General features: G+C 45.0%; 1 protein-coding gene across 3 annotated transcripts in view; it reads right to left on the bottom strand.

The window, feature by feature from the left end:
- Positions 1-6: 6 nt before the first annotated feature.
- The window catches only part of LOC122561967 (protein HID1-like), a 114,646-nt gene continuing 98,095 nt past the window's right edge, over positions 7-16,557 (bottom strand). For 2 of the 3 annotated variants that reach the window (XM_043714309.1, XM_043714310.1), the window contains 3 exons: positions 14,311-14,402; positions 1,581-1,739; positions 7-561 (listed from right to left, as the gene is read on the bottom strand). In XM_043714309.1, the coding sequence (XP_043570244.1) occupies positions 498-561; positions 1,581-1,739; positions 14,311-14,402 (315 nt within the window). In that variant the 3' untranslated portion in view covers positions 7-497. Of the gene's footprint in view, positions 562-1,580; positions 1,740-14,310; positions 14,403-16,557 lie in introns of those variants that run through there. The other variant, XM_043714311.1, reaches the window with a different exon arrangement.

Here is a 16,557-nt window from a genome sequence, read left to right as displayed (position 1 = left end):
GACAGCGGGGAGGGTCAGGGGAGAGAGACCTGGAGGGCGGGGAGGGGGGGTCAGGGGAGAGACACCGGGAGGGCAGGCGGGTCAGGGGAGAGGGTGAGTCACCCTCGCTCAGGGAAACCTGTACAATAGTAGCAGCCGCTCCCCGAGCGAGTCAGTGTAGCTGCTGCTTTATTACCGGAGCCAGTGGAGAGTTGTAGAGTGAACAGTTACCTATCACTCAGTGAAGGAACTGCCCCAGACTGAAGCCCTGCAGACAGAGCAGTATGGGAACAGGACAGCCTGGTCAGGTTAGACCTGACTATGTAGACAGTGACAGGGGGGGAGTTGGTGAGGATCTGGCTCAGTGAGGAAGCGGTCTGCCCTTAGTCCTATCAGGGGATACACAAACCATGTGAAAGGACATGTTACATCAGTTTAGGTAAAGGGGTGCAGATACCAGCTGTCAGACAGAGAATTAAAGTGAAAGTAATTTGGCCAGAGTTTTCCAGCTTCCCGCCTCAAACTCGCTGAATTTCAAACAGCTTCACATCGGTGTCATACCAGATGGGTGGGTCAACGTTCCTATGGAAACAAACAGAAAAGTCCGGGTGAGTGTAACCCACTGATGTGAGAGACCAGACGGCGACTGGAAAACTGGGAGGTTGCTGTCATATTCACAGGCCGAGCTGAAAGTCTCATCAGGGTTCACAAACAGACCAGGCTAACATGCTAATCACTGACAAATGAAGATGAGAACAGTTCAAGATAAGGGCAGTATATTTTGGGAGGAAGAATAAGGCAGCCACTTGTTATCTGGAATGTGCAAGTCCGCCAGGTCAGGTAGAGACACCAGAGAATTAAAGTGGTGCCACAGTTTAGCAAAGTCATTTACAAAAAAACAAACAGGAGGCTTTATATCCAATAGGATAGAATTGAAAAGTAAAGCTTTATGCTAAGCCTGCATCAAACCGGGGTGCAATTCTGCTTAAAAGTGATAGTGAGGGTACAGAGATGTAATACAGTAATAACTCTGGGAACAGGTTTCTGGGAAGGGCTGACAAAGCTGGCTCTCCCCTCTCTTTCATAAGGGAAGGGTGACCTAAAATCTTGGAAGATTTTTACCAAAGTGGACAAAGAGAATCTTCCCTCCTCTGGAGAGGAGGTGCTCAATCTCAGATAGGGACCAAGAAATCCAATCAGGAATTCAAAAGGGACCACTTCACCCAGAATGTGGGGAGAGAGTGGAACCCATTCTCACAGGGACTGGGCTGAGATGAATAATACACATGGATTTGAGGGGAAACGAGATTAGCAAATGAGGGAGAAAGGAATAAATGGTCACGATGATGGATTCAAATGAGGAAAAGAGGAAGGAGCATTGACTGGTTGGGCTGAATGGCCTGTTTCCGTGTTGCTGTATTCTCTATAAACTTATGCAAAGAGGAAATACAAGTTGTTAAAGTGTTCCACCAAACCTGCATGTGGCTGCAGGGAGGACAGCAAGAGGCTGAAGTGCAGTCACATTGGTGACCTCTGTCTGAGAGATCCACACAAACTGCTCCTTGAAAAGACAACACATTGGACGGTAAGGAACTGCTCACCTCAGGTAAATGACGCCCCACATGTACGTGCGGAACCACATGGCAGTGCCAGCATTGGCTTGGTATTTGCGGATGAGGATGGGATGGGGCACAGGGAGCAATCCCACCAGGGTGCCATGCTGTAGAAACTTCAGGATCTCCGACTCATCGGTCAAACCTCTGCATTCAAACAGGCACAGGTCACAGCTTAGCGACTGTTTGCAGATTTTAGTAGCAGTGTTAACTTACCCTGCAATGTCAGCCATTCCTCCCTACCTCCTTATGCCCAGAATACAGCTCCAAGGGTGGTCCATCGATGATAAAATATCTAAACTGGACTGACCGTTTTATTAAAAATAATGTCAAGGATTATAAATCAGAGGCAGGCAAAAGGAGTTGAGATTCAGCTCAGCCTTGGTCTAACTAAATGGAGAGAATGGTTCAAAGGGCTAAATGGCTTCTTCCTGTTTTGCTAATCTCAGACAGACTAGTTATCCTGAAAGAATACTGCAGCTGATCCCAAAACTGCCTACACTCGATAATCACAGCTTTAACTTTCGTGATTAGGAACATGGAGCTGGACAGACCCCTCCCCTGTTTCCAGAGGAATGGTGCACAGCATCCCCCTTAAAGTCACTCACCTTTAGTCACATGAAGGAATTAATAGCAGTGCAGGTACAGTCAATGACACAGAGCACTGAATGAAGAAGCCGGATTAATGCCAGTCTATCTACAATCACAGTACTGTACTGGGCACTGGGAGAAAGGTTACTGAGTGACACTACTGACCAACGAGAATCTCAGTAATAAACTTCTATCCCACTGTACAATCCATGTGAAACTAAATATGCAAACCTGAATTACCTCAGAAAAAAAAAACAAAAAACTCATTCTCAACTTCAAACAAAAATATCCTATGCAATATTTCATTGGACTAAAACGTGTTTAAACACTTAAAATATCCTTTGAAAGGAGGAAAGGTGATTGGCCACCTTTTCCTTACTGCCAGCCCTTTCAGAATCTATGCCTTCACAAATTATTTAGAGTTATAGAGATGCACAGCACTGAAACAGACCCTTCATGAAAATATCATTTCATGAAGGGTTCAGAAAAGATTTACAAGGATGTTGCCAGGGTTGGAGGGTTTGAGCTATAGAGAGAGGCTGAATAGGCTGGGATTGTTTCTCTGGAGCGTCGGAGGTTGAGGGGTGACCTCATAGAGGTTTACAAAATCATGAGGGATACAGACAGACACGGTCTTTTACCCAGGATAGGGGAGTCCAAAGCTAGAGGGCATAGGTTTAAGGTGAGAGGGGAAAGATTTAAAAGGGACCTAAGGGGCAACCTTTTCACGCAGAGGGTGGTACGTGTATGGAATGAGCTGCCAGAGGATGTGATGGAAGCTGGTACAATTGCAACATTTAAGAGGCATCTGGATGGAAGGGTTTAGAGGGATATGGGCCAAATGCTGGCAAATACAACCAGATTAATTGAGGATATCTGGTCAGCATGGACGGGTTGGACCCATGGTCTGGTTCTGTGCTGTACATCTCCATGACTCTATCTCAATATTAAATTAGCACCCTCTAATTCTGGTCCTAGATTCTACCATGAGGGGAAACATCCTCTCAGCATTTACCCTGTCAAGCCCGTTAAGAATCATATACGTTTCAATGAGATCACCTCTCATTCTTCTAAACTCCAGGGAGTAGAGTCCCAACCTGTTTGGCCTTTGCTGGTAAGAGAATTCCTCCATTGTGGGCATCATCTGAGGGACCATTCTCTGAACTGCCTCCAATTAAATAATATCTTTCTTTAAATAAGGGGACCAAATCTGCCCACATAATTGCAGATGTGGTCTCACTAAACATTGTACAGTTGCAGTAAGACTTTCCTAATCTTATACTCCATTCCATGAGTCTTCCTGTCCCTGCGTGCTAGCTTTCTATGTTTCATACACAAGTACCTCCAAGTCCCTTTGCAGTGCAGCTTTCTGCAGTTTCATTACATTTAAAGAATATTTTGTTCTTTTGTTCTCGCTTCCGAAATGAACAATTTTGCTTTTTCCCACGTTATACTCCATTTGCCAACTTATGTGTCCATCTTTTTGTGTCATCTGCAAAACTGGCTAAAGTACGTTCACTTCCTTCCTCCAAGTCACTAAAAATATCATAAACAGTTATGTCCCACACTGATCCCTGTGGAATCCCACTGGTTACAGGTCACCAATCTGAAACAAAAACCCCTTTACAAAAACTTGCTGTTTCTTTCTCGTTTGCCAATTCTCGATCCTGATTTCTCAATCCTGATGAAGAGCTTTTGCCTGAAACATCGATTCTCCTGCTCCTTGGATGCTGCCTGACCTGCTGTGCGTTTCGTGACTATGATCCCCAACATCTGCAGTCGTCACTTTCTCCTAATTCCCTATCCATGCTGATACACTACCTGCACCACCATGGGCTTGCATCTCATGACTTACCCCTTTGTTAGGCACCTGACTGAATGCTTTCTGTAAGTCCAAATACAACAAATCTACCGGTTTCTCTCTATCCACTCTGGTTGAGACTTCCTCAAAAATCTCTCATAAAATAGTCAGACACAATTTTCTTTCATGAAGCCATGCTGATTCTGCTTGATGACATGATTTCCCAAATATTCTGCTATTCCTTCCTTAATAATTGTTTCCAATGATAGATGTTAATCTAACCGGCCTCCCTCCCTTTTTGAATCGGGGTGTCACATTTTCTAATCCTCTGCTACTTCTCCAGAATCCCAAGCCTTTTGGAAAATTATAACCAATAATGTCTCCAAGTCATTAGGATTCTCGAGTGCTGGTCATCAGAGCCAGGGAGCTTCTCTGCCTTTAGTTTTCCTAGTTCTGCTTTATTGGTGGATGTTGATGGTATTTAATTCCTTCCCCTATTCTTCAGTATTAATGAGATGCTCAAAGTAAAGACTGATGCAAAATATCTGATTAACTCCTCTGCTATTTCCTTATTCCCCAAAACTGTCTCCCTAGATTCATTTTCTAAGACACTTATGATCACTTTGACCTCTTATGGAAAATAAAGAGCATGAAAGCATGGGAAGGGTTAAAGCATGAAGACCACTGGGAATCTGTGTTCTGTGGAAGGCAGGGGCAGGATGGGATAGCCATAGTGGAACATTCTTACACCAATTAGCAGAGTAAGGTTAAGGTTGAAAGGTCACTATGGCGAGATGAGATAACACAAGTAATAAAGCAAGTTTCTCTGTTAAGTGTTATTATGACAGGATTGGGACCGTAAATATTTGGGACATGACATTAAAATATCTAATCAACCAGGCCACTTTAGGAGGAATTGCCCTTATTGGACCGGGCCCTCTGCCTTACAGCGGGCCTGGACAGCAGGAATCCCCAGTGGCCACTTCCCAGACACCTACAGGCCCAGGAGGACCTGTTAACCCGTATGGGATGTTTTAGGGATGCCCTGAGAACCTGGGTGGGAAGGGGCACTACCCTGTAGTAGCATGGGAAGCTGATCAAGAACCAGTAATACAAGTTAATATAGAAGGGTCGCGGACACCAATGATGCTAGATACTGGAGCTACATACACTTGTGTACAGCCGCGGTATGCTTCTCACCTTCCTATGTCAAGTAAATTTGTTAAAACTGTAGGGTTCTCAGGGAAATCACAGTTAAACCGATTTACAGCTCTTAGCTCTCCTAATCCCTTTCTTCAGCTCCCTTCTGGCTATCCTGTACCCCTCCAACGCTCTTGTTGCCTCAACCTTATGTAAGCTTCCTTCTTCCTCCTTACAAGACATTCAACCTCCCTCGTCAACCAAGGTTCCCTCACATGACCATCTCTTTCCTGCCTGACAGGTACATACATATCAAGGACACGTCGTATCTGTTCCTTGAAAAAGTTCCACATTTCCATGACATCCTTCCCTGACAACCTATGCTCCCAATTTATGCTCCTCAGATCCTGGGCAGATCTGATCAAGGACAGTAGTGGGAGACTGTGTATCGAGTCGGAAGAGATAGGAGAGGTCTTGAATGAGTACTTTTCTTCAGTATTTACAAATGAGAGGGACCGTATTGTTGAAGAGCTCAGTGCTACAGCGGGCGCACAGAGAAGGGAGCCGGAAGGTAAGCGGAGACCAGTTTAAATTAACGTTTTTCTTTTCGCAGTCTGTGTTTTTTTCCCAACTAGGAGCGGGAACCCGGAAGTCGTCAACAGAGGCTTCTGGGAAGGTAAGAAGTTTGAGTGGAGAAGGAACCCGAGATACTACACGTGTAGGTTTGCTAGCACTCTTCGGGGGGGGGTTTAAACTAGTTTGGCAGGGGGATTGGATCTGAACTTGTAGTCCAGCAAGTAGGTTAGCTGTTTTTCAGGATGTCCAAGAATGTAGGGAGGCTGTGGAGAAGGTAGCACTGACAGGGAATACTTGCGGACACAGATGGGCTCAAGTGCGTACACTTCAATGCAAGGAGTATCAGAAATAAGGTGGGTGAACTTAAGGCATGGATGTAGTTCCTTGGTCTATCACCATCACCCTTCCTGTAAAGTTGAACACCATTAGCTGTTCTCCAGTCCTTTGGCACTTCAGTGATAACAGGTTCTACTGAAGGATTTGCGTGAGGGCCTTTCCTCCCTTGCCTTCAACAGCAGACTGAGATACAACTTACCCAAAGCTGGAGATTTGCCCAATTATATTCTAGCTAAATCCATCAATACCTGCTCGCATTTTAAAGCAAACTGCTCAAAAGCTTCACAGTCCAACTTCCCAAAATCTATATTTGCACTTTCCTCCTCCAAAGTAAACAGATACGAAGCCTGCATGTAACAATCGATCAATGTTCTCCAGCTTCACAAGCAGATTGTCCCCTTGGTTTCTAATGGGCCCTAGTTGTTCCCTGGTTATTCTATTCCATTTGATGTGCTTTAGATGCACAGAGTCACAGAGTCATGTAACACAGAAACAGACCATTCAGTCCAAACTGTATGTGCCAAACTAAACTAGAACAAGAACAAAGAATAAAGATAATTACAGTACAGGAACAGGCCCTTTGGCCCTCCAAGCCTGTGCTGATCCAGATCGTCCATCTAAACCTGCTGCTTATTCTCTAAGGATCTGTATCCCTCTGCTCCCTGCCCATTCATATATTTGTCTAGATACATTTTAAATGATGTTATCGTGCCTACCTCAACCATTTCCCCTGGCAATACATTCCAGGCACTCACCTCCGCCTGCATAAAGAACATTCTGAGCATATCACCCTTAAACCTTTCCGCTCTCACTTTTAACTCATAACCCCTACTCATTGAGTCCCCCACTCTGGGAAAAAAAATTCTTGCTACCAACCTGTCTATAATTCTCATGTTTTTGTAGACCTCAATCAGGTCAAACAACAAACTCCATCTTTCTAACGAAAATAACCCTAATCTACTCAACCACCCTTCATTAAATAAGAATGCGGAATACAGGGTTAATGGTAGGGTTCTTAGTGAGGTGGAGGAACAGAGGGATCTTGGGGTCTATGTTCATAGGTCTTTGAAAGTTGCCACTCAGGTGGATAGAGCTTGTAAGAAGGCCTATGGTGTATTAGCGTTCATTAGCAGAGGGATTGAATTCAAGAGTCGTGAAGTGATGTTACAGCTGTACAGGACCTTGGTAAGGCCACATTTGGAGTACTGTGTGCAGTTCTGGTCGCCTCACTTTAGGAAAGATGTGGAAGCTTTGAAGAGGATGCAGAGGAGATTTACCAGGATGTTGCCTGGAATGGAGAATAGGTCGTACGAGGATAGGTTGAGAGTGCTAGGCCTTTTCTCATTGGAACGGCGAAGGATGAGGGGTGACTTGTTAGTGGTTTATAAGATGATCAGGGGAATAGATAGAGTAGACAGTCAGAAACTTTTTCCCCGGGTACAACAGAGTGCTACAAGAGAACATAAATTTAAGGTGAAGGGTGGAAGGTATAGGGGAGATGTCAGGGGTAGGTTCTTTACCCAGAGAGTGGTGGGGGCATGGAATGCGCTGCCTGTGGGAGTGGCAGAGTCAGAATCATTGGTGACCTTAAGCGGCAATTGGATAGGTGCATGGTTAGGTGCTTAAGCTAGGACAAATGTTCGGCACAACATCGCGGGCCGAAGGGCCTGTTCTGTGCTGTATTGTTCTATGTTCTACAGCTCCAGTAAGATTAGAAATGGAAGGTAGGGAGGTAGTTCTGCCAATATTACTGTCTAAAGAGATGCCAATCAACTTGTTAGGTAGGGATGATTTACCACAGTTAGAGGTAAGATTGGAATGCACACAGCAGGGTTTGGTTGTAGAAAAGGCCAATACACAATTAATGATGCGAGAAGTTAAAGATGTTTATGTTTATTGGATAGGGGATATAGCAAGTGATAGTCAAGACATTTGGGGGATGTGGGAAGCAGAAGTGTTGACAATGTTGACTAAAGTCTGAGCTGCACTGTACAGTGATATTTGATGAGTTTCAGGATGAGGTGTTAGAGAGGCAGTGACAGCAGGAAGTCACCGCTCCACAACATTTGAGAAGTGAAGCAATAGTATTAGGGGAGCAGGGAGTGATCCTGCAAATAGAGAGAAATGTGTTCCTGGAAAAGTGGGATAGAGTACCAGGCACCGCACCACATGTAACCTTACTGGTAAATAAGGGATATCAATCTAAAGACTTTGATTCTACATGCCTGGCCATAGATCCTGTCAGGGAATGGTATATGCTCATGACAAGGGTTTGGGAATCCAGGGATTGCAGCTATATTAAAATCCTAGCATGCTGCAACTTGACAGGAACCCGAAAGAAGTCAAGGTAACACCCCATTGGAGCATGTCAGTGACAGTGGAGGAAGATGATCCACGTGGTAATGAGCCATTGGATGCATTACCAGCCACTTTTTAGTCAGAGCATGATACAGATCTGGGGAGAGTGAAATCAGCTAGCCCAGTGGAAATAAGGTTGAAACCAGGAGCTGGAACAGTAGTGAAATTTCTGACGAATGACGTTATCCCAAGGTTTGGTATACCATCGGAAATTAGTTCAGACAACGGGTCTACCTTCATTCAGAAAGTAGTTAAGTTGGTGCTGCAGTCTTTGAGGATCAAACAGAGGTTTGGGTGCGTGTATCATCCCCAGTCCCGGGGTATGGTGGAAAGGAATAATGGGACATTGAAGCCAAATTAAACAAGATCTGCGCAAACACTAACCTTAATTGGGTTGATGCGCTGCCACTGGCGCTAATGAGTTATCGCATGACCAACCTAACACCGATGAGATGCTCACAGGTAGATCTATGCCAGTGCCCAGGTGGAAAGGCCATATGAAGGGCCTAGCTTGGAGCGGTTAAGCTTGGAACGTAAGCAATACATGCAGCAGCTAACTATGATACGTGAGACTATCCAGCTGCAGGAAACACAAAGGGAACCGACACCTGTCAACGAAGAAGGACCTATTAAACCCAGGGATTAGGTGTACGTTCAGGTTTTTCGAAGACACTGGAATGAGCCGAGGAGAGAGGGACCTTTCGTAGTGACTAAGGCATCACCTACCGCCATCCAAGTGGAAGGACGACACATATGGTACCACCTTCATCATTGTACTCTCCCACCAGCACAACTAACTCTAACACTGAGGTAAGTGGAGCTGAGGCCGAGGAACTTGGACACGGGCAGGACACACAGGAGGCTAGTACCCCTCAGCAGGGTTCCGAACAAGGTACAGGTGAAGTTCTTGGGGATACTGATCATTCTAGATGTGGTGCATCGTTCTCCTGGCAGTGGGGATGGGGAAGACATGGGGGATGCCCATGATAGTCCCCTCTCGGATGTCAGGCCTGTATACTCAGACTTGGAGACCATTAACTTGGCAGACCTGGACTGGTAATGCCAGGGTTGCTCAGGCTGGGAGGCAAAGACGTATTAGAAGTGCAGACCTTGCTGTCCTAACATGGGTACACGCCCGTGACAATAACTGGTATCAATGGGCAAACTATATCACTGTAATGATGGTGAGACAGGACTGTTTTTTGTGTACTAAGGCAACCTCCTCATACTATGTTGTCCATATGCCTGATAACGTGACCACCTGTACTCAATGGCATTTGCAGCACTCTAGCCAACCTCTTAATCCAGATGATCCAGGCAATCCCATTGCCCCTTTTGGTGCCTCCTATTTCAAGGCTCTATGTTCTATCAGCAGGATGACGTGGGCAGGCAGCAACTCCAACAGTGGTGTTGCTATAGTACCCTGCTTTCCACCAGTAAGACTAATTACACGTTCAGTGGTTGCTTTCAGGATACGGGGTTGAGTTTTGAATGCTTTAAGCGAAATGGCTCCACACCAGTCAGCTATTTTAAGGATCTTTGCAGGAATACGATTGACCTCGAGGTGGACACCACATTTGGGGCTGTTTTAAATTCTCAAGCGTCCCACTGGCAGATACTTGGTGGCCTGTGTGGTAAGAAAGGAGGGTTGCACCTGACGCTGCCCACTGACTAGAGTGGCAGCTGTGCCGGTGTAATGCTCCTGCACGAGATAGTTATATCACCACACACGCAGCTTGATACAACGTCACAGTCAGCTTTGCGCCAAACTAAGCGACGGTGTGTCCCTGATCCAACAATTCGGATTGATAGCATAGGATAGCCAGGAGGTATTCCTAATTAGTTTAGGGCTCGCAATGAGATTGCCATGGGCTGGGAAGCTCTCATCCCAGTGATAGGGGTTAGCAAGAATGCTGAATGGATTAATTACATTTATTACAACCAGAGATTTATTAATTATACTGACGATGCCCTTGTGGCCTTGGGAGAACAATTGGATTTGACTACCAAAATGACATGGCAAAACAGCCTTAGATTGGGTACTGGCAGAAAAAGGCAGGGTTTGTGTGATGTTTGGGGAACATTGCTGTACCTTTATACCTAACACCACTAGCCTGGGGGATCTTTTACTAAAGCAATGGAAAAACTAAAGAATCTAAGACGGGAGCTAAAAGACAATGCAGGGTTTGGTCATCAGGCTTTTGATTGGCTGAATGATATATTTGGGTCTTGGGGAGCATGGTTTGTCAAGATTGGTCTTATTGTAGGTACAGTTTTGCTTGTTGTTGCCTTCATCTTTTGTTGTACTTTACCTTTTATTAAATCCTTTTTAGTTTGCATTACTACATGGCAATTTGTGGTCATATCAGCTACCCCAGGAAGTGCTTACTCCTCTGATGAAACCCCACTGCTCTACCCCACAGTGCAAGGAATATGTCCATGTGGGGACGTCAATGATACTTTTGAAGAACGCGCGGGTCTTAGTGAGGAATCTTGGGTCTTTTTTCCTGTTCTGGTTATTAGAGGACAGGCTTTTGGCCCAAGGGAGCCCAGGAATAGAGGAAGAACCCTTTAAGTCTCAGACACCGAAAATTATTTAGTCCATGTTGGGACCTACATTGTTTGTATTGGGCACAAGAGAGGCTGAGCTTATTGTCTTCTTTCTCTGGGTGAGACCAGTAGGTCTCAAAGGGGGGAATATGGAAAATAAAGAGCATGAAAGCATGGGAAGGGTTAAAGCATGAAGACCACTAGCAACCTGTGGAAGGCAGGGGCAGGATGGGATAACCATAATGGAACATTTTTACACTAATTAGCAAAGTAAGGTTAAGGCTGAAAGGTCACTATGGCGAGATGAGATAACACAAGTAATAAAACAAGTTTCTCTGTTAAGTGTTATTATGACAGGATTAGGACTGTAAATATTGGGACATTACATTAAAATATCTAATTAATAGTTAGTAGAGTCAGCTTGAGACAGGAGACTATTGTAACAGATGGAACAGCTAAATATCTATCATGACAGGTGGACATGCTGATAAGCTAACAGAAACATGATAAAAACAGATATAAAAATCCACGGACCCTGAGGTTCGGGGGCATTCGAGAATCTGCTTTCTCAGTGTCACGGTTTATTTTGCAAATAAAAGACCTACTTCTTGAAGAACTCTCTGCATCTCCTGGTGGTTCTCTTTATTTTCTCCATAACACATTGTTCCTTTTTTAGCTGTTTAAATTTTGTTTTATATTTCTTGCTAATATTTTTATTTATCTGGCTAATTTGACCTCTCAGATTATTTTCCCTCTCCTGATCATCTTTTGCAACTTCCTTCGATGGATTCTGAATTTACCCTCGTGTTCAGGACTCACTGACTTTGGTCTTTTCATATGCTTTTTCTTTTAAATTTAATATTCTCCTTAATTTCCCATGATTAGTTTATCCCTCTCTTAGAATCTTCCCTCATTATTGGGATGCATTTTTACTTAAAGCCATGGATTACCTTCTTAATTGTTTGCCACCGTCATTCCTGCCCATCTATCTGCCAAGGCTATTTTAGCTAACTCTATCCTCAATTTATTGGAATTCTTTTTTAAGTTAAACAGTTTTTCCCGACCCAAGCTTCTTACTCAAACTGAAAAGCAAATTTTATTATGTAATAGTAACTATTTCCTACCTGGAGATCATTTATTGAATTTGCCTCAAAACCCATTACCAGAAGCAGAATAGCCTGTTCCCTGACTTACTCCATGACATTTTGCTCAGAAGCTGGCCTTCTGAATTTGATGTTGTAACTACCCTTCCAGTTTGACTAACCCAATCAAAATGAAGATAAAGCCACCATAATTATTGCTCTGTTCTTTTCACATACTCCAATTACTCGTAGATTTATCACCTTTCCCACAGACTGGCTCCCGTTTGGGGGTTTGTGCACTACTCCTCCCAAAGTCTTCTTTCCCTTGCTGATTTCTACCTTAACCCAAATGGAGTCAACATCCAAGCCCAGATCATCGCTCACAACTATCCTCATTTTATTTATCAACAGTGCCAGCCCACCACTATTCCCAACCCTCCTGTCTCTCTGAAAGGTCAAATAGCCCTGAAGGTTAAGTTTCCGGTTTTGATCTCCTTGTAACCATAATGATGACGAGATCGTATCCATTTACCCCAATTTGCACCATTAGTCTGTCTACCTCATTCTGAATGCTTCATGCATTAAGATACAAAGCCTTTACATTTGTTCTTTTATCAAGTTTCCCTACACTTTTCTACCTCTTTGGGACAATATGACATTCACACATTCTGGCTCTTCCTTTTATTTTCTACCAACAATCCACCCCATCACTAATCACCAATCTTACCTTCTCCTTTCCCTTTGATTTTACAGTTTTCCATGCAATTGAATCCATCCCCACTATGTCGCTTAAAGTCCTCTCTCCAGCTCTAGTTATGTGATTGGCCAGGACTCTGGTGTCATTTTAATGATTCAGGTGGAGCCCATTCCATCAGAACAGCTCCGTCCTTTGCCAATGTCCATGAATTTGAACCCATTTCTCCCACACCAATCCTTGAACCAGGCGTTTACCTCTTTAATCTTGTTGACCTTGTGCCAATTGTAGCTCAGGTAGCACTCCAGAGATTATTATCTTTGAGATGCTGCTTTTTAATTTAGCCCCTAGCTGCTTATATCACTTCAGCAATGCCTCTTTCCTCTTTCTCCCCATATCGCTGGTACCTACGTGGGCCATGGTAACTGGATCTTTCCCCTCCCTCCCACTCCAGGTTCCTCTGCAGCCCGGATCAGATATCCTGAGCCTGGGCACCAGAGAGCAAACCCGGGACTCTCGATCCGGGCCACACAGAACAGTGTCTATTCCTCTGACTGTACTATCCCTGATTACAACTGCGTTTCTCTTTTCTCCCCTCTCTTGAATGGCTCCCTGCCCCACGGTGCTATGGTCAGTTTACTCATCCTCCCTACAGCCCCCACTCTCACCTACACAGGGAGCAAGCATCTCAAACCTGGTAGCAGAAAAGCTTAAGGGTTGAGGCTCCTTCAGGATTACCTCCTGGATCCCTCTACCTGCCTCACTCATAGTCACACCCTTCTGTCCCCGACCACTAAACAAATTGGAAATAGTTAATCTAAGGGTGTGACTGCCTCCTGAAACAGTGCCCAGGAGATTCTCCCTTTCTCTGATTTGCGGCAGTCTTCAAAGTTCAGGCATCAACTCAGAGTCGGATTTCCTCAAGCTACCTCAAGTTGATTCGTCTCCTCTTGCTCCAAAACTATTGACACTTCAACCCCTTGGAGTACATCCCCTTCCAATGGGAATGCAGTCTAGGTACCTCCTTGGACAAGGGTAGAACATGTCTATGAGAAAGGGTGTGGTGGTGAGGGTGGGATCAGCAGTGAGACTATCCATCTCAACTCCCCCAAAAATAACTGGGGACCCTGAGCCCAGCCAGAGCAAATCAGATCATTGGTGGAGCTGGAATGAGCACCCTCCACATTAACCAAGAGCCAAAGCAGGAAGCAGGCAGTTTTCACGCTCATACCTGGTGCTGCCTCAGCCATTAGCCGCACCTCCAGGTAATCTGGCTCCCTTGTGGTTTTAATACAGAGCGTGCAGGGAAGCTGCTAGCTTTCTGTCATTTTACCAAGAAGATTGGCAAACTGGGGAAAGAATCTCAGAATGAGGGTTACCACCATGTTAACATGAAAGCAAATGGCTGCCAAGAGATTCGAAGAGATTTTAACAAGACTAATGAATTCAAACTGTTTTAGTTTGGCCTGAGACTAAGGGACATTCACACTGATAACTCCTGACAAACAGGGATTTTCTATTTGTATGGTTGAGTAGAAGAAGCTCGGCAAAGCCTGGCCTGCAGCCGAAGTTGTTAGTTCACATGCTTACTTGTCAATGCAGATCTTCTCCACTTGTGGGACCAGAACCTGTAACAGGCGCATGATTGTTTGGAGGGGCAGTTTTGATTTCCATGATATCACCTGCAGGTCAAAGGTCACACACAGTGAGCGCTGGGTTAGTACCATGCAAGGGCAGACATGCACAGACAATTAAAGAACACAGCAAACTCTGACAGGTTAAAACCCCAGACATGGGACTATTTGACAAAAACATCAGCAACAAGGTCAAAGCAGACTTGGAATGGTTAGAAATTAACAGCTAGTGACTCAGCATTTCACAGGGCACACACACAGACCCTCACTTCAACCCAACCTGGACTATACAGCATTCATTCAGCTGGGGCTGGCAAGGCCACTGACGATTCAATCATACATCAGGCTCATTTACACTGAAACTCTTCCAAATCTTCCCCAGTGCCCTGCCTCAGACTCAAAACTAGGCCCGTCTGGGCCATTGAGGATATCTGGGAGCCCAGGTGTGCAAAGTGTGATGTATTGCATTTGCTTCAGTAAATAAAAGACAAACAACAGAAATCGCCATCATACTTTCATTTACACAGCCTCAGCACATTAATGTTTTCCCAACCGACACACAACAGTACAATCCAAAAGGTGGGAGTGCTGTTCAGCATTGAGGCTGCTTTAGTACATTGATTTGTGGCTGACACTTGAGATCAACACAGAAAATTCTTTTACCTGGAGGGGAGAGAGAGAGAGAGAGAGAGGGATGAGAGACGCAGAGGGAGAGAGGGAAACGGAGAGGGAGAGAGAAAACGAGTGCCAGTGCGAGTGAGAATGACTACAAAAATGAGAGCAAGTGTCAGAGCAAGTGAGAGTGTCAAACAGTGAGTGAGTGAGCGAGCAAGCTCAGGAGAGCATCAGTATGAGTGAGAAAATAGGACAGTGAGAGTGCGAGCAAGAGTGAGTGCAAGAGAGGGTAAGAGAATGAAAGAGCAAGCGATTGCAAAAGAGTGATGGCAAGTTTGAGAGAGAGTAGGAGAGTGTGAGAGAGAATGGGAGAGGGAAACTAAGAAAGTGAATGAGTTTGCATTTGTGTAACGTTGCTATAATTTCATCTGTGACTTGTCGGGAGATTTCTATCAAGAATAAAGATGGAAAATCAGTCCTCACTCTGGTACACTGCCTCACACTGAGACTAGTAATCAGGGAGAGTGGGGGCTATTTTGTGTCTGTTTTGTGTCGGAGATTTGATCTCACTGATAGTGTGGGGTGTGCAATGGGCTGGGCTCAAACAAGACCTCAGGACTGAAGTCCCGCCAAACCCGCTGTGTCATCCCACCGCTAAAAATCAAACTAATCATCTCCAGCCAAGAACGTTACTGTGTTTCCAACACTGCAGGAAAACTGTCGCTCTGCAGAATCAGTAAAGTGACTAAGCAGTGAGTGAGTAAGTGAAACAGTGAGGCAGGCCACACAACCCTCTGGTACTGTCTGGAATTAAATCTCCAACAGCTACATAGAACAATACAGCACAGAACAGGCCCTTCGGCCCATGATGTTGTGCCAAACATTTGTCCTAGCTTAAGCACCCATCCATGTACCTATCCAATTGCCACTTAAAGGTCACCAATGATTGTGACTCTGCCACTCCCACAGGCAGCGCATTCCATGCCCCCACCACTCTCAGGATAAAGAACATACCCCTGACATCCCCCCTATACCTTCCACCCTTCACCTTAAATTTATGTCCCCTTGTAACACTCTGTTGTACCCGGGGAAAAAGTCTACTCTATCTATTCCCCTGATCATCTTATAAACCTCTATCAAGTCACCCCTCATCCTTCGCCGTTCCAGCTCATTAGTCTAAAACATTAACTCGGTTCTTCTCGCCACACACACTGCAAGATCTGGGAGTATTTTCAGCACTTTGTTTTTATTTCAGATGCAGTCATTTTCCCATGGAATCCAAGTGCAGTTCCCTCACCAGCGCTGGAGACCATATGATCAGGCAAGGGCAGTGGCAGGCAGGAGTCGTCAATGGGCAATTAAATAGATTTCTCAACAATGACGGTTTGTGGCGTGTGGTGAGAGGATATGGTGGGAAGAATGTGAGGAATATGGTGGGAAAGTGGAGACATAGAAGAGTGGTGAGGCAGGTAGGTCGGCCCAATGGACATGGTAAGGTGGATAATAGAGGTTGAAGTGAGTAAGTGAAGGATATGGAGGGGTGGGAAATGGAGGGTGAGGGATATGGAGGGGGCGGGCAATAGAGGGT

The sequence above is a fragment of the Chiloscyllium plagiosum genome, chromosome 24 (genome assembly GCF_004010195.1).
Source record: "Chiloscyllium plagiosum isolate BGI_BamShark_2017 chromosome 24, ASM401019v2, whole genome shotgun sequence".
Taxonomy (NCBI): Eukaryota; Metazoa; Chordata; class Chondrichthyes; order Orectolobiformes; family Hemiscylliidae; genus Chiloscyllium; species Chiloscyllium plagiosum.
Note: the sequence above shows the minus strand (reverse complement) of the source record. Positions and strands in the feature narration are given on the sequence as shown.